The sequence below is a fragment of the Cottoperca gobio genome, chromosome 5, assembly GCF_900634415.1.
Source record: "Cottoperca gobio chromosome 5, fCotGob3.1, whole genome shotgun sequence".
NCBI classification, from domain to species: domain Eukaryota; kingdom Metazoa; phylum Chordata; class Actinopteri; order Perciformes; family Bovichtidae; genus Cottoperca; species Cottoperca gobio.
The window spans coordinates 28,325,547-28,344,617 of NC_041359.1; the positions used below are offsets into that span (position 1 = coordinate 28,325,547).

Genomic DNA, 19,071 nt, shown 5'->3' on the forward strand with positions numbered 1-19,071 from the left:
GGAGACCACCAGGCTCGTGTCCCCGGAGACCACCAGGCTCGTGTCCCCGGAGAGCACCAGGCTCGTGTCACCGGAGAACACCAGGCTCGTGTCCCCGGAGACCACCAGGCTCGTGTCCCCGGAGACCACCAGGCTCGTGTCACCGGAGACCGTCAGCATCAAACCGCACAAATAAGATTCAAAAAGGAATAATTTAATAATAAATAATAATTTATAATATTAATCTATTTTTAGTAGTGCACTTTTTCAACCAATGGATACAAAGAAACTGTTTACAACAACAACGGAAAGCAAAACATGTGTTGTCTGTTTGTCCTGATCTATTATTGAGAGGCGTTCAGTACATTATATTAAAACATAGATGTTACCAATTATTTTGAGATATTAAATTGCAATGTCAGAAAAATAAAAAGATTAAAACAGAGACACACACATTTATGTTGTATTCGTCTTTTATTTAGTTCCCATTAAGATACAAGATATCTTCGACCAGGGAGTCAAGACCGCAGCATAAGCAGGATGAAATCAAATGTTGCTGCTGCTTTCAGTATAGTTTAAATATGTTGTTGAAAAGTACGTTTCATATTCTTTATTGAACTAATTGAACATTGATCAGAACACAAAGGCATTAAAGGAGTTACAGTGCAGTGTTCTACTGATGCGATCTTTCAACTCACCTCAGTTTAATATCGAAGTCCTTCGCCAAGTTGACATCGCGATGCCGATACAAATCGATATACTTTGCAGCCCTAACTTATTCCATGCACAGGGTGCAAAGACAGAAAGCTCTGAGCGCACTCTGGTGGACATTTAAGATAATGCATTTGTAGATCTTGTGCTGTGGTTGATGTATGAAAGAATGAAATGTAATAAATAACACGTGACTTCCTAAATATGCAAGTAAAATGTAAAGTGTGAGCCTGGATGTGAAGACGTAAAGAGCTTTGCACAAGTTTATATCTGGCCTCATTTGGAAAGCTTTTATTTAAACAGGACAAAAAGTGATTCAATAGATTATTAATATGCACATCAAGCTGTGTGTGTGTGTGTGTGTGTGTGTGTGTGTGTGTGTGTGTGTGTGTGTGTGTGTGTGTGTGTGTGTGTCCACTCACTTAATTTAATAAGAATGCAGAACACGGAGTTCAAAGAGAAACAACACAACACATTTGCTGAAAATGTTCCTTTTAATAGAAACCCAGACAAATGGAAAACGTAGATTTGAGTGTCGATACAGAACGTGTTATAAATCATATATAAAATCACTCCATTCATACAAACAAGTGTTGGAAACAGTTTTTACTGCCTCACAAAAGCGTTTTCTGTCTGCAGAGAAACAAAACATCCCTGTGAACGATGTGAACTGTGTGTTAAGGCACCGCGGCTCCTGGTGAGCAGCTCTGACGGCGTTCAGGCAGAAAGTGTTGAATCTCTGAAAACTATTAACCCTCAAATAAACAGAGGAAATAATAAATATGCAGGATGTTCATTTTAAAAAGGTGACTTTATCAACATATAAAAACACCAAAACCTGCCTTTGGTTGAGTTGAAACAATAAGCTAATTATTATTTAATCGACTTATAAGAATCTATTTTTGATGGTAATTAATCGAGTCTGATAATAATCTCAATCTTTTATTGTTGGACTGGACATTTTCACTGTGTAGACCAAACAACTAGTTGATTAATTAAACTAATAAAAAGATTAATTGTAAACTATTTTAATATTCGATTTATGTAAAAATGATTTTCTGGTTTCTCGTCTGAAGGGAAACTGAAGATCTTACATTTGAGGACGTCATCTTGGACTTTAGGAACATTTTAAAACGATTTCCTGATTTATTTTATTAAATGTTTTTTAACGAGTTATCTATTTATTATTAAATATTTATTTTAGAATTAATGTCATTTTAATTGTTCTTTACTAGGTCTCAATATTTATATATTTAATAGTCTGTGCATATTTATTTCAGCATCCGTTTGCTCCTTTAAATGTGTTTTATTTTAATTTCTTTGTGAAGCACTTTGAGCTGCATCTCTTGCATGAAAAGTTCTCAATAAATAAAGATTTTTATAATTATTATTATTTAAAAAGACAAACTAATAAGAGAAAATCATCAACAGATTAATGGACAATGAACAGAATCATTGCTGCCACAAATACTCACTACAGCACCAAATGTGGATTCATCCGCCGCAGAAAATAGTCCCTAAAAAATGTCCTGAGAACTCGTTTCATCGTTCTGGAAACGACAGATGTGTGTGACTCGTTTTTAAAGATGCGTTTAGTGGGAAACAGTTTGAGATAAATATACAATGAGCCAATGTTACATTTGAAATCAAACAAATTAAAAGAAAACGGGAATCTTATTTTGAAAATAATAAATAAACTATTGTCTTCCTGTTCGAGTAATTTACTTTTATATTAATTTTTCTCATTATTCATAACGGTTATAAATCGTGAGATATACATTTTTAAAAGCAGGTAAAACTTTCTGCAGGTGATTTTAGTTTTACAGGATTCAGGGTAAGTGCTTAATGAAACGAAGATATATTTTACACACAAACTCAACGTGCATTAAATGCATGCAAAACATTACCTTAAAAAAATAGATTCGATTATTATTTTTAAAGCATAATATTTAAATGATTTGCTTTGACTAACGACAAAGGTAAAGCACGCGGGAAGTGAATTAATGGATTATCCTGCAATGCAGAATAAAGAATTCATTCATGAATTACTTCCAAACATTTGTTCAGGATCAACTCGTCTCATCCAGATTACACAAACCAGAAACTGAAGTTTGTGGTGATCATTCTTAAATAAATACTTCATGAAGCAGCAGAAGAATCTAATTTATACTGAGAAAATTCATTTTAGAGCCGAAATCCACATGATTCCAATTTGCATTATTTTTCTGGTGACTTCTTTTAAAACCAAAACCCATAAGAGAACTTGTGTTATTATTACAAGATACATAAGTGCTGGTTATCCGTCATTCATTCAACGTTATATTAATATTAGAACATTTTCAATGTGAGGAATTATAGAAAAAATATAGGCGTTTCTCTTTTGTTAAGTATAAAACCTTTTCAGAATCATGAAATGTACAAAGATATCAAGTAGGTACAGTTGCCTGTTACATGACTATAAAATAGAAAAATAAAGCACCATAGATTCATAAAACCCATAATATACAAACACATACGTGGAGAATGATAAAATCGTTCTTGTGGAAAACTGACAGTGTAGTGTTGAAGATAAAACCACGAAACATGTAACAAACGAGGCTGCTTTGGTCACGTGATGCAGATGAACTTGAACCAGGAAGTGACAGGATTGTATTTTAATACATTTCTTCGTCTTTAAATCTCCTCTTTCTGCCTTCCTTCTCACATCCGCACGTTTCTGTCGGTCCTCGTTAACTTAAGTTTGAAAATGGTCATATTTACATTTTAAAAGTCGTGTTTGGAAAGTACAATGTATGTGCAGTATTTACTATAAACCTGGTCCATGATGTTGTTGAACTGTAGAGGATTTTAAATGATCACACACATGAGGTAACAGAAACTGCTTTTACAGAAATTATAAATATAGAGATTTGAGGTTTCTGCATTACACCGTTTGACCACTAGAGGGCGCCGACAGAAAGTATCTTTGTGCCGCTCAGTACAGTCCCAATCTTTAATAACCGAATGCGTTTAAAAAACAAAAAGGCACAATGAGTAGGACTTTCTTAAAAACACTATTTATAGACTCAAAAAATAAATATCGTTTTATATCATATTAAAATGAATGTTTTGGGTTTTGCACTGACAAAACAAGACATTTAAAGTCTTTGAGAAACTGGAAGACATTTTATAGACTGAATCTGCAGATTAATAAATAATGAAAATGAGTTGCAGCCCTAACCCATTAAAAAACAATCCATCTCAATCACTTATTACCCAGTACAAGTGTTGGCGCCAGAACTTAAACGTCCATCATCCAAGAGGAAGCTACGCAAATGGCGGACACAGCGCCGGGAAAAACCCGCAAATAAAAGCGAGGAGGAACACCTCTCGCTCCAAAACGAGAGCGACTCTGCGGCTGCCGAGCACCGAACCCCTCGTTGTGCGGAGGAGGGGTCAACCGACGAAGCCTACTCACTGTGCCTTTAAGTAAAAAGAAAAAACCAGTATCGGCCAATAGAAATACTCCGATCAGCCTCGAACATCCAGTATTGGTCAGACTCTTCACCCTGTTCCACTAAATGTGTGCAGATATGCAGGTTTTTAAACACTGCCAGTAGACGAGTTTACCTTTCTGTGTGTTTACGTCACAAACACGTAAAGCAGCGACATCAGTGAAAATGTTCTGGGGGTTAATTCAACAACAAAAGACGGTTTAGATGTTATAGTTTTAAAAAATGACTCGTCAATCAATGAGTCTAGTGGCTTTGAGGAGAGCACATTAAATGAGTTTTGTACGTTAATAAATTATTATAATTATCCCAAACATAATTGTATTTATTATTAAAACCATTTGTCTCGGTAATAAATGCAGATCGTTACCTAACTGAAGACAGAAGCCGGGCTTTAGGGTTTTGTCCGTGGGAAAGTGACACAAAGTGACGGTGGAGTTCACGACCTTCCTAAACATTTAGATTTCAAGCTTTTTAGTTTGACCTGAACGCACCCTAACGTCCTTCAGTGTCCAACTTCCACACGACTGACCTGGACTTCTGGAGGAGCATTTCTCATTTCTTCTCTTCTTCTGTCCAACCAGATCTACAGGATCTTCTCAGACGTCAGACTCTGAGCGAGTCCAGTCTGAAAAGTGTTGCCTTGAAACAACTTAGCAGCGTGTTCGATTTCCCTACTTCGAGTCCCTTACACAAACTGCTGCTTCTGTCGGTCTGTAGTCAAACCCCGGTCTCCCTCCCCCCGCTGCATCTTGGCGAGGTCGCTCGCGATAGCCAGCGCTCCTCCTTTCAGGAACCTGACAAAGTTCTCGCCGACTAGCGGCCCCATGGCGTACATGCCCGGCCCGTCTGCCGCCACCACCTTGTTTGTGAACGGATCCACTTCAACCGGGTTCCTCCGGCACGTGATCGGCTCCTCGGGATTGACGCTGAGCGCACGGCCATTGTCCCCCAGAAAGGAGAGGTTGGGGTGGGCACCGATCAGAACCAGTGCCTTGGAGATCTGGACCACCGTGCGCTCGCCAGAGTCCGACTCCAGGACGCACTTCTGGTCGGGTCTGAACGCCACGACCCTGTAGCGTGGGAAGCTGAGGTACCCCGGGTAGGAGGAGGGGGGGAGGGACGACGGGTCCTGGAGGTTCTGGGCGTGGTTCTGCGGTGGCGGTCTCAGCTGGTACTGCTGCTGAGTCATCATCTGGTGAACCTGGAGGTCACAGACAGGAAGCAGAGCGTTAGAAACACGACAGCTGTCAAGAGTAACGGCCGACCGAGCCGCGGAATTCTGAGTCAGATGCCAACGGAGCGCAGCGCCCCGCCAACGGAGCGCAGCGCCCCGCCAACGGAGCCCGCCTGAAATTTCAAGGTGTTTTTTTTCTTTTTTCTCCAATTTGAAAAGAAATAATATTTTTTTATTCACAACTCCCTCTTCACATCGACAGGTCTGTTATTAAATAAACTAAACTTGATCTAACTTATGTGCACGATTCAGTTTGTACTGTCCACACACACACACACACACACACACACACACACACACACACACACACACACACACACAGACAGAAAGGAGAGGGGAGAACTAAATAGAAACCGTGCAACGCGTACGCAATCTCCCCGCGCCCCCCCCTGTCGCACGGTGAGCGCCCCTCCAAAGCAGTAAACGTAGGGGGAACACTGATCGTGTGAACGGATCTACACGACGCTGGTTGTGTTTACGTCAGGAATATAGATGAATAAAAACCTGTCCTTTAATACGGGTGCAAACATTTCTGTTTCTGAACACGGGAAGTGAAACCCTCCGCACCTTGTGGTACTCTGGGTAGAGCAGTTTGGGCAGCTGGTTGAAGATGAGGCCGGGGTCGTTGACGGAGCGCCTGAAGGCGTGGTAGACGGGCGTGTTGAGATGGTGGGCGGTCAGTACTGCGTCGGCCGCCGTAAGCCCCGCCCCCACCACCAGCACGGGGTCTGACGATTTGTCGAGCTCGCCGCGGGAGATGGCCTCCTCCAGCTCCCAGAAAGAGTGGCAGACGTAGGGCAGCGACTCGCCCTCCACGTCGAGCCTGGCCGGGATGTCGTGAGTCCCCGTCGCCAGCACCACGCTGTGGGCCAGCAGGGAGAAAGGCACCTCGTCGGAGACGGCAGAGCCATCTATCAGGGGGAAACAGGAAGTGCAGCTTAATATGAGACACAATGTTTTGATCATTTTGATTGTGCACAGGCCAAACTTCACATTTTCTCATGTTTGCTCTTTGGGACAAATACAGGCCAAAATATATTGTTGTTTTTAAATTAAAAAATAAAAACTCCCCATTTATTATACAGAAAATGTGTTGAATGTTTGGTAGATCATGACTGGTGAACAGATTTAACTCTGTGGAAGTGGACAATCATTTTAATATATAATGTTTTATAGCCAATTTAGTCCTATAAAAAAGTCAAGTGGGAATTTCTTTATTTCTAAATCCATCAAAATCAATATTGTGGCTGATCTTTTACATATTCCAGATGTTGGAAAAAAAGAAATCTCCCTAGCAAATCATTTAAATTGTGTTTTTATTTTAAAGAACAATTATATTAATAAATAGTATTTGTATGACATTTTTGCCCTCTAAGTGTTAAACAACATCCTCGTACCGCCGAGCTCCTCGCCCTCTCTGCGCTGCAGTCCCGTCACCCTCCAGCAGGGCGGCGACCCCTCCTGGTTGCCAGGCTGCCTGGTTACCGCGGTGACAGTGGTTCCGCAGGCGAAGCTCTGCTCCAGGGACATCTGGGAAACGTAGTGCTGGTAGTACGAGGCTATCTCTGCTGGGGTGGCGCGGTCATTTCGAACATTTCTATATTAAAAACAAAACATGAAAACAGATTTATTCACACACACACACAAATTATTACATTATTAAATTATTATATTACATTATTACATTATTATATAATTACATAATTACATTATTACATTATTATATTATTATATTATTATATTATTATATTATTACATTATTACATTATTACATTATTACATTACATTATTAAATTACTACATTATTACATTACATTATTAAATTATTACATTATTACATTACATTATTAAATTATTACATTATTACATGATAATATTATTAAATTATTATATTATTACATTATTACATTATTATACAATTATTATATTACTTTATTACATTACATAATTATATTATTGTATTATTAAATTATTATATTATTACATGATTATATTATTGTATTATTACATTATTACATAATTATATTATTGTATTATTAATTATTATATTATTACATGATTATATTATTGTATTATTAAATTATTATATTATTATATTATTAAATTACTACATGATTATATTAAATTACTACATGATATTATTAAATTATTATATTATTACATTATAAAATGATTATATTACTTTATTACATTACATAATGATATTATTCAATTATTATATTATTATAAGCTGCTGAGCATCGGCTCCTGAACGTCTCGGGTTTTTTCTTTGACTTTGTTTCACTTTTTATAAAATCACTTATTTTTATAAATTAAAAATGTAAAAACACTTAAAATACAATTAAAAGTCCTCCTGAATTTACTTCAGTAAAAGGACACACACACACACACACACACACACACACACACACACACACACACACACACACACCTGCGTTTCTCTCTCATCCAGTCTTTCAGTTTGAGCCCGGGGAGCTCCATCCAGTTAGCCAGGCTCAGCGTTAGCATGGAGCCCTCCATTGCCTGTTTTCAACATAAAGTTTCAGATGTTAGATTTAACTCTTCGGTTTATTCAAATGTCGAGTCTTGCACCACGGGCTCGTTGCAGCGTCAGTGTGTGCAAATAAGCAGCCGACTGTGGAAACAGAGCTCATTGGCACACGAACCAGAACGTCTGCTAAGTACATTAGTTTCCATGGACGACGGCTCGGTGGTGTAATGACTTTTAGCTTGTCGGGAAATGTTATGAAAGATATTACTACCATTTAGAAAGAAAGAAATATTTGAATTTCCGCGTCATGCCGAACATCTGGTCCATCCCACGTGGGATCACACACGTGTTCGGTTTCACATATTCAAAGTGTGGAAAGAGAAAAAAGAAAAGAAGCACAAACGGACTAAAAAACAAAACAAGAAATCTGTATCTTTACATCTCGGTAAAGAGCTTTCCTCTTCCTCGTCTCCCGACATCATTTATACGTTTCACATGTGAACAGCGTTCATCTTACTAAACAAAGCATCGCGCTGATCCGGATACGGACTTCAGATTTCACTTCTGGAAACAGACTAATCCACATCCTAAAGAATCTGTAGATGATCAGTGTCTGGATACGTACATGCCAAGCTCCCCCGGGCGGACCCTTCCCCAGCACCAGGTGAGGGACGGCGTGCTCCGGCTCGTATCTCCATTCCAGCGGAGAAGTGTGCTCCAACCCGAAGTCGCTGTTGGGGAGCAGCAGCGAGTCAAAGAGCACGGCCACGGGATTGGACGACCGCCCCTCCAAACCCTCGCACAGATACTCCAGATCCTGCAGAGACAGAGACACGGAACACATTTAGGATCCTTGAATTAGTGCAACTTTATTACCTCCGTCTGCAGGATTACAGAAACAGGCCCGATGTTCCTGACACTGGCCAAGTGGCTCAGAATCACAGTGCGGACAGAACCTTTAACACCAAACTATTAAGTATGGCGGAAAAAGATTTAGTATGCATTGATACACAGAATGTCAAATGCAGTTTGCCCAAAATACCAGGACGTCCTCCTGCATCCGGTCGAGCGAGTTCAAGGCGTCATGTCCAGGTAGTACGTCGCCATTTCATGCATACTGCACGCAACTACATACTGCGTAAGGGCAGCTGCAGTACGGACTACAATGAAACGCAGCCTTTGCTTCACTTTTGTCAACATTGCGAGATTTGCGCTGCATTCATGTGGCGTCGGAGTAATCGGGAAAAAGAGTTCCCGACTAGGAAAATTCTCATGAAGTCGGAAACAGACACCCTATCGCTGCGTTGTTTAAACGCCCCGAGTTAACTTGTCTGTGGCGTCGGAAGAGAACGTCTCGTGAGGGAACTAGGAAGCCACAGTGTGTGAGTTTGTAGGCGTCTTTCAGACTCCACGGAGGACCTCATCTTTTTGGAAATGCCAAAAAAGTCCGAGGAGCACGTGAACGCACCAGTGGCCTTGGCGGAGGTCTCGCTCTCTGAGTGCCGTTCTCGCTTTTTCAAATGCTTAACTTTAAACAACCCAAGAGTGCGAGTGCGTTACCTGCTCCAGCAGCGACAGGTGAGGCTGCTCTCCCAGCTTGCTGTGCAGCAGGGGGTTGGGGTGCGATGCCTCGGGCGACAGGTAGGGGGTGTGGCCCGACAGCAGGTATGACAGACAGATCCCAGAGGGGCCGTTACCTGAGACAGACAGAGACGGGTATCAGCTCAGACGCAATCAAAAACATATGCAAACTAAATTAAAAGAGGAATACACAGACTAGTTGCAGCTAAAACAATACAAACTATCCACTGAATGATATGAAGGTCGTCACTGCAGCCTGAAGGTCGCACAGTAACAAACTGAAAGACGTGAACAGCAACATAGTGAAGGAACTTTTCTTTTGAAAGAGGGATATTGAGCCTGTTCTTGCAGGTTTATATAGTTCTGCTTCCTGCTGTGGTCAATGTCAACCCTTTCTAAAAGCTCGTGGTCTTTAGCACTGACTGGAGATGTATAGAGAAACGCTTCCCACGGCTTGGACTTTAATTTCACTTTGATCTTTATTTAACCTGCGGAGATTAAGAATCTCTTTCTTGTTTAAGACCTGCAGCAGCACAAACACGTAGCTGCAGACAGAAAGCACAATTTAAAAGCAATAAATAAAGTGCATGTGAAAGTTTCATGAGCAGGTGAATTTAAAAACATTACTTCTTAAGATCTAATCTAATCTGCCTCTAATTCTTTAAAAGATCAATAAATTGAGTTCTTTCTGCAACATATTTCATGTCTTTATCATTTTTTGACGGATCAATGTGACATTTGGCAGAATTTGCTCTTATTTGTAAGATAAGAAACAAAATAAAGTTGTTTTTTAACGCGTTTGGGGAAATACTGTTTTCAACCAGCGAAGCAAATCTAGTATCTGCTTCTCCTTTAAGTTTTCCCATCGCATCATCAAAATGACAAAGGGAAGTGAGTGAGAGTGTGTGTGTGTGTGTGTGTGTGTGTGTGTGTGTGTGTGTGTGTGTTTCTTACCGATGATCACCACAGGTAAAATCTCTCCAGGGATAATTTCTTTATCATGAAGATCCATTTTGACTGAGAAGAGAACGACATTATTATTATTATTATTATTATTATTATTATTATTATTATTATTATTATTATTATTATTATTATTATCATCATCATTATTATAATAATAATAATAATAATACACAAAATACACCATTAAAAAGTTGCTAAAAAAGAGAGCGATCTATTCATTTATTATGGGAAAATATTAAGAAATATAAATATGGTCACTAATATACGATGCGTCCAGTTTCCTGCGTCCCAAACACATTTTCTCTCGTCTTCCTGTAGAAACACCAGAACAGTCACGTTTTCAGATTATCTGGTGACATCAGTGCAGGGGACTGTTATTGATTTGTAACCGCGGGATCAAGAACGCAGGAACTGTACGGCTAACCCTTTACTAACAGTTTTATCTGAGAAAAGAGAAAGTAGAGTAAAGGTCAACGAGTTAACCATTGACACACACACACACACACACACACACACACACACACACACACACACACACACACACACACACACACACACACACACACACACACACACACACACACACACACACACACACACACACACACACACACACACACACACACACACACACACACACACACACACACACACACACACACACGATGCAAAAAGGTCATTTTTCTTTAGACACTAACTTTATTTGGACTTTTAAAAGACTGGAAAAGGAGAAGACTCGTGGACGCATCACATGATCTATGCTAACCAGGCTCGGCCGAACAGTTTATTGAGCTGATCACAGGATACTCTGCAGTGAGGTCATGCGTCTCCACAACATGCACGTGCACAGACGCACGTCCTCTACGGGGACATCTCAACAAACTAAAGCTTTTACAGCAGCTGGGAAACAGGACATAAATGAGACGTTGATCTCCGGATCCAGAACTTCACTTTTTAACAAATATCCAGCGTTTATTCAGTGAGTCAATACACACACTTTCACCTTCGGACATACAAGAGGCCGCGGCTCAGTGTTGTTTGATAACATGTCAATAAATACAGAGTTTAGTATCGATCCCAATACTTCTCTAAACGTGTTTTTACACCTTTTATACAGAAATATAAACTTATTGTTCAAATGAAATGTGTGGACCAGCAGCTCTAATCTGTGTCCGTGGTGCAGGGGGGGTCAAAACATGGACACGTTCGAAGAGCTGATAAAACAGCTCAAGACGTTACCGGTGATCTCACTCGTGTACACACTTGCAGAGGGATGGGCGGGGAGGCACCAAGTGCAGTTTTTAACAATGTGCAGAGTCATGATTACACAGCGAGGCAGAGAGTCACGCAAGAAGTCAAAGAGTGAGGCGGGGAGGGGGGGGGAGGAAAGTGAAGAGCAAAGAATTACAACGAGAGAGAGGGTTACATAAGAGCAGAGGCTGGCAGCAAGCCCAGACCAAGAGTCACACACACACACACACACACACACACACACACACATGAGAAGGTGACTAACGCCCTGATCTACAGTAAAGAACCAGTCACAGTGGAGCCCATTGTTTTCAGTTGGTTTATTTAAAAACATCTGATAATTTAGCTGTTTGTTGATATAATAATAATAATAATAATAATAATAATAATAATAATAATCTTTCACTGTTCAGTTAACTTCTGGCGTCGAAACGTATAAAGTTTACTCTAAACATCAGCATCGCAAATTTGATTCAAATGTTGAAAGCAAACCCTCGTTTCCATCCGTAACGTTTATTATGAGGAGTTGTTCATCGAGGTAAAAGTCGGAAATCATTGCAGAAGAGGCCACGACAAGAAGACGTGATTAAAAGATCGGCAGCTGATCAAACGATGTAACGGACATATATTATTTTAATGCTTTTTGTTGAAGTTACTTTATTAATTCGTTAAATCTGTTTCCATGGACTTTGTTGCGTTTTGCTTTGAAAGCGATACAAACCGTTCTTATTATTTTCTTACAGTTCAGGTCCACTCGGGTTTTTCTGCACAAATATAACGTGGATTGAAACGCACCTCGTCTTATAATGGCTGAAGGAAATCTGTTGGAGAATCAAATCAGTCTGCGTTTATCCGATGTTTTTAAGCACCAAGTGAACGCCCCTTCACTGGAGAGAGATATAGATATATAAATTTACTTTGTTTGTCTGTGGTGTCACCGCAAACATATGTTCTTAATCTGATAATAACAACACATCTACCACATACAAACAGGTTCATGTGATTGCTTAATTGCTGAATCAACAAAATCAGCCAAATGTTGGCAGTAATTTACTGTCAGTGGAAGTTTATCCCTCAGCAGGTGCATCACATGACTTATTGACGCACCTGCGGCAGCAATGACACAGCACTTCTTCCTTCACACATGAGAGCAGCTCGCTCACGTGTGTGTGTGTGTGTGTGTGAGGCAACCTTCAATTATTGCAATCACTCAGAACTTCCTCTGACGAAGCTGCAAGTCATGTTTATGTCACCTTCAGCACATCACAAAAGAATGTTCAACCGCACAAACCACAAGAGCTTAAAGCAGAGATTTAAAAACGCCCAGTGACCTTTATACTTATATATACTATACTTCTGAAGGTTTCATCTTCTCTTCTACTCAAAACTTCCACTTTGAAGAGTCAGTACCAGTTTAGAAATCTTATTGTCTAAATAAAAAAGCATTTTGTAGGAAAGAAACTGTCGGTCACGAACGATTAATCTGCCAATCATTTCTCGATGAATCGTTTAGTCTATAAACATTCAGAAGACATTGACAAATGTTCATCCCAGTTTCTCAAAGTCCACAGAGAAGTCTGCAAAAGTCCACAACCCGAAGATATTCCCGTCAAAGTGAGATATAAACAGAAAAGCAGGAAATCTCCGTATTTCAGAGGAAAAGCATTTTCTGACATTTTTGCATGAAAAGGACTTAAAACGATGAATCGTTGATGGACTCACGAGAGGACTACGGGGTCGTACCTGCACGCTCATTTAAAGATTTTAAACAAAGCGGTGTTTGATTTTATGCTTTTTGTCAGAAGAAACAAAGTGACCCTTATGCTGGTGCACGTTTTAACTTCTTCTCCAGTGAATTAACTTCTATAAAACTTTAAAGAAGGAAGATCCAGCCGTCGTCGTCCAGGTGACTCACAGGAGTCATCTTCCCCTGCAGCAAATATATATAAAAAAAATATATATATATAAATATATATAAAAAATATATATATATATATATATATATATATATATAAAAAAAAGCCCAAAGTCTCGTCCAGCTGCTGGTGTTATTTTAATACTCTTTAATCAAACTCCTGTTTTATTTTATGCATCGCCCACTTTGTCCCTGACGCTTCAGAAACGCTCCATATGGCGCCCGTACTGACGGCGCCCTGAAGTCAGCCTGCAGCGAGTCGCCCCGTCCGCACCATCAGAAGGCTAATGACTTTTTAATGAGACGAGAAAACGCCTGCCGAACACGTAAAGCTAACAAACTGCTGTGTGGGAATACAGAGCAGCACAGAGGGGCTGAACGCTCTTAGTTCATTAGTCGACTACATTTCTTTAGTGTTATTATTATTATTATTATTATTATTATTATTATTATTATTGTTATTGTTATTATTATTATTGTTGTTATTATTATTGTTATTATTATTGTTATCATGCAGAAGGACTTCTTCCAACACATCTCTGTAAACACGTTAACGTGCTTCTAAATGATGGTCTGGGGAGAAACTCAGTCGATTAAATTCATTGATCACTCAACAGATTCGTATAAATGTGAACTAAGACTTTCTTTATCGATACGAGTACTGAAGAGAGAAGTCGAGTATTCAGTTATTAAATCGTATTAAACACACGAGGATCTGATTGAATCACTTTCTTCACTGTTTCCTGACATGTTATAAACCAAACAACCAAAGAATCATCAGATTCATCCAGAATGAAAACTATTGTTTGTTGAGTTGTTTCTAATATTTTAAATCAATAATAACTTTGAACCCTCCAGTTACTTCACATTTTCTGTGGAGACACAAACAGAGTTTCTTGAATGTAACCGAACAAGAATTTCTGCTTTTACCTCGAGCCTATAGAGAGGGGGGGGGGGGGGGGGGGGGGGGGGGGGGGTTACATACACGAGATACTTGTACTTTACGGGAGTATTTCCTTCTCACGTTACCAACACAACACATTGTTAGATATTTACATGTATTTGACAGTTTAAGTTACTTTGCAGATTCAGATGAACGTTTACATAAAGTATGAAACATTATTATAGAATAAGCTACGCTGCATTATATAAAGTCATTCAAATGAGCTTCTCCTTTACCAGCGGCAACATTTAAATTTAAAGCACATTAATAATTATAAAACAATAATATTTTTATTTTATTGAAATTTTGAATGCAGGACTACTTTTATTTATTTTTTAGTATTTCTACATTTATGAGTAAAACTACCCATTATACAGAATGACTCAATATAATGTTATATTACTATCATTATTGATGCAATAATTATCCCTTTAATAGCTGCTAAAACACGTGGAGCTAATTACTTTATATACTGCTGGGTAGCTTGTGAATCCACCAAGGGATCAATAAAGTTTTATAACCTCATTTATAATAATACATAATAAATCATTTCTTGATTTTAATTTGTATTATTCTGAATCTTCAAACTAAAAAAGTACAATATTTGAATAGTAGAGTAGAAGTATAACGTAAGAAATGGAAATACTCAAGTACAAGTAGCTCAACGTTGTACTAAAGTACAAAAATATGCGTTCAATATCATACACAGCTACAGTGTGTATGACTCCTGTTACCTCAGTAACACCAGTGTACAGCTGTTACCTCAGTAACACCCAGTGTACAGCTGTTACCTCAGTAACACCACAGTGTACAGCTGTTACCTCAGTAACACCACAGTAACACCACAGTGTACAGCTGTTACCTCAGTAACACCAGTGTACTCCTGTTACCTCAGTAACACCAGTGTACTCCTGTTACCTCAGTAACACCAGTGTACAGCTGTTACCTCAGTAACACCACAGTGTACAGCTGTTACCTCAGTAACACCAGTGTACTCCTGTTACCTCAGTAACACCAGTGTACTCCTGTTACCTCAGTAACACCAGTGTACAGCTGTTACCTCAGTAACACCACAGTGTACAGCTGTTACCTCAGTAACACCACAGTGTGTATGACTCCTGTTACCTCAGTAACACCACAGTGTGTATGACTCCTGTTACCTCAGTAACACCAGTGTACAGCTGTTACCTCAGTAACACCACAGTGTACAGCTGTTACCTCAGTAACACCAGTGTACAGCTGTTACCTCAGTAACACCACAGTGTGTATGACTCCTGTTACCTCAGTAACACCACAGTGTACAGCTGTTACCTCAGTAACACCACAGTGTACAGCTGTTACCTCAGTAACACCAGTGTACAGCTGTTACCTCAGTAACACCAGTGTACTCCTGTTACCTCAGTAACACCAGTGTACAGCTGTTACCTCAGTAACACCAGTGTACTCCTGTTACCTCAGTAACACCAGTGTACTCCTGTTACCTCAGTAACACCACAGTGTACAGCTGTTACCTCAGTAACACCACAGTGTACTCCTGTTACCTCAGTAACACCAGTGTACTCCTGTTACCTCAGTAACACCAGTGTACTCCTGTTACCTCAGTAACACCAGTGTACTCCTGTTACCTCAGTAACACCAGTGTACAGCTGTTACCTCAGTAACACCACAGTGTACAGCTGTTACCTCAGTAACACCAGTGTACTCCTGTTACCTCAGTAACACCAGTGTACTCCTGTTACCTCAGTAACACCAGTGTACTCCTGTTACCTCAGTAACACCAGTGTACTCCTGTTACCTCAGTAACACCAGTGTACTCCTGTTACCTCAGTAACACCAGTGTACAGCTGTTACCTCAGTAACACCAGTGTACAGCTGTTACCTCAGTAACACCAGTGTACAGCTGTTACCTCAGTAACACCAGTGTACAGCTGTTACCTCAGTAACACCACAGTGTGTATGACTCCTGTTACCTCAGTAACACCAGTGTACTCCTGTTACCTCAGTAACACCACAGTGTACAGCTGTTACCTCAGTAACACCAGTGTACAGCTGTTACCTCAGTAACACCAGTGTACAGCTGTTACCTCAGTAACACCAGTGTACAGCTGTTACCTCAGTAACACCACAGTGTGTATGACTCCTGTTACCTCAGTAACACCAGTGTACAGCTGTTACCTCAGTAACACCACAGTGTGTATGACTCCTGTTACCTCAGTAACACCACAGTGTACAGCTGTTACCTCAGTAACACCAGTGTACAGCTGTTACCTCAGTAACACCACAGTGTACAGCTGTTACCTCAGTAACACCACAGTGTGTATGACTCCTGTTACCTCAGTAACACCAGTGTACTCCTGTTACCTCAGTAACACCACAGTGTGTATGACTCCTGTTACCTCAGTAACACCAGTGTACAGCTGTTACCTCAGTAACACCAGTGTACAGCTGTTACCTCAGTAACACCACAGTGTGTATGACTCCTGTTACCTCAGTAACACCACAGTGTACAGCTGTTACCTCAGTAACACCACAGTGTACAGCTGTTACCTCAGTAACACCAGTGTACAGCTGTTACCTCAGTAACACCAGTGTACTCCTGTTACCTCAGTAACACCACAGTGTACAGCTGTTACCTCAGTAACACCACAGTGTACAGCTGTTACCTCAGTAACACCACAGTGTACAGCTGTTACCTCAGTAACACCAGTGTACTCCTGTTACCTCAGTAACACCAGTGTACTCCTGTTACCTCAGTAACACCAGTGTACAGCTGTTACCTCAGTAACACCACAGTGTACAGCTGTTACCTCAGTAACACCAGTGTACAGCTGTTACCTCAGTAACACCACAGTGTGTATGACTCCTGTTACCTCAGTAACACCAGTGTACAGCTGTTACCTCAGTAACACCAGTGTACAGCTGTTACCTCAGTAACACCAGTGTACGGCTCAGTGCTGCAGCCTTCCTAGAATAAAACCCATTCTTACAGGAATCATTCAGAAAGCACCGCTTCAGAGCAGACCGCTCCTGGAAATCAGTCATTCAGCATCACATCGTTCAAATAGGACAACTAAAGAAACCTTAGTCGACTAAGACCGAAACGACCAGTCCACCAGTCGACTAAGAGGGGGCAGCCCTTGTAGACTGACTCGACATGCAACCTGTCTGTCGGTCCGTCTGTCGGTCCGTCTGTCTGCAGAGACCTCCCGCCCACCCTCCGGTGAACTGCATGACTCACATCGCGTCAGTGTGAGCTGAGGACACAAGAAGTCCGCACCGCTAACGCACATTACTTAAATAAATAGTAGAAATAAAGCGTAACTACACGCGACCGACTCTTTGTGACACAGCACGCGCAGAAGCTTCACGCACGCGCCGCTTTATTTGATTTCAAGATGAAGGTTACTCACGGATAATGTCCTGGTGATGAAGGCTGTCCGGCGTCCTCCTCCAGCTACCAGAAGAAGAAGAAGAAGAAGAAGAAGAAGAAGAGTCTGTGTTCTGTTTCTTCTGCTGCTCAGAGACTCATTTCCCGTAGCTTTGTTTCACAAGCTTTATCCGGCTTCTTCCGTTAAACATGTGCGACGCGGCCCTGCAGCTGCCGTGCAGAGCTGCACATAGATTATATACCGCTCCACGGAGCCTGGCCGCCGACCAATCACAGGCGAGCCTCCCGGTGTTCGCCCCGCCCACAGCGCGATGTCGTCAGGCGAACAAAGATCGTCTAATGCGCACTGATGTCTTATGTTTCTTTCTTTTGCTATGTGTTTGCTTTTTTAAAAAACTTTATTTAAGTCAGACATTGACAGTGAGTTGACAATATGACGCAACATTTTAATTTAACATATCTTTCTGCAACCCGGCAATTCCAATAAAATAAATGTTTGACAAATATTTGAAGGACCAATGACACAGTATTTAGAATTTGTATCACCTTTGTTTAGCATTTCTTTTATTTTCTTATCCTTTATTTACTTTGTCTATGTACCCCTGGTATGAACAGTTTGTGTGTGTGTGTGTGTGTGTGTGTGTGTGTGTGTGTGTGTGTGTGTGTGTGTGTGTGTGTGTGTGTACATATAATGCTAATACCTCATGGATGTAATGTACTAATGTTTTCTTGAATTAAGAAAATAATAAATAAATAAATAGAACCCGGCAAAGGGAAATGACACGGAGGCCTTAATTTCAAACACCATGCATGAAGTTTATTTGAGTCCTGATGTACATCCTGGGCTTTCTTGTGATGTAACACACATGTGGGTGTGAACCACAGAGCATATCTTCTTTCTTTTCAAATAGTGGGAGTGCTAACAAACATGTGTTATGGCAGTAAGGGAGTTAAGTAATCAGATTTATAGTATTAATTATTTAATATACTAATAAACTACATATCAAACAAAGTACAAAGTGGTTCACAGGGTAGAATGAAATCAAATACCAAAATAAATAATGAAATACATGTGGGGCAAATTTGAATAATAAACAAGACATTTAAATAGTAAATAA

The 19,071-nt window shown here is 40.2% G+C and overlaps 1 protein-coding gene across 1 annotated transcript; it reads right to left on the reverse strand.

The window, feature by feature from the left end:
* Positions 1 to 1,165: 1,165 nt before the first annotated feature.
* On the reverse strand, positions 1,166 to 18,206 carry osgn1 (oxidative stress induced growth inhibitor 1). Its single transcript, XM_029432093.1, has 8 exons — positions 17,976 to 18,206; positions 10,445 to 10,507; positions 9,470 to 9,606; positions 8,535 to 8,726; positions 7,850 to 7,941; positions 6,816 to 7,015; positions 5,986 to 6,329; positions 1,166 to 5,385 (listed from the first exon to the last, which is right to left on the reverse strand). Exons 2-8 carry the CDS (start codon positions 10,500 to 10,502, stop codon positions 4,870 to 4,872), a joined length of 1,539 nt encoding a protein of 512 aa, XP_029287953.1. The 5' UTR covers positions 10,503 to 10,507; positions 17,976 to 18,206; the 3' UTR covers positions 1,166 to 4,869.
* Positions 18,207 to 19,071: the final 865 nt, after the last annotated feature.

What these genes read in the sequence shown, in the direction of transcription:
- osgn1 (XM_029432093.1), bottom strand. Translation starts at nt 10,502, where the DNA reads ATGGATCTTCATGATAAAGAAATTATCCCTGGAGAGATTTTACCTGTG. An exon ending in ACCTGTCGCTGCTGGAGCAG is followed by an intron (nt 8,727 to 9,469) that starts GTAACGCACTCG and finishes CTGTCTCTGCAG; the next exon opens with GATCTGGAGTATCTGTGCGA. An exon ending in CGCCCGGGGGAGCTTGGCAT is followed by an intron (nt 7,942 to 8,534) that starts GTACGTATCCAG and finishes TGTTGAAAACAG; the next exon opens with GCAATGGAGGGCTCCATGCT.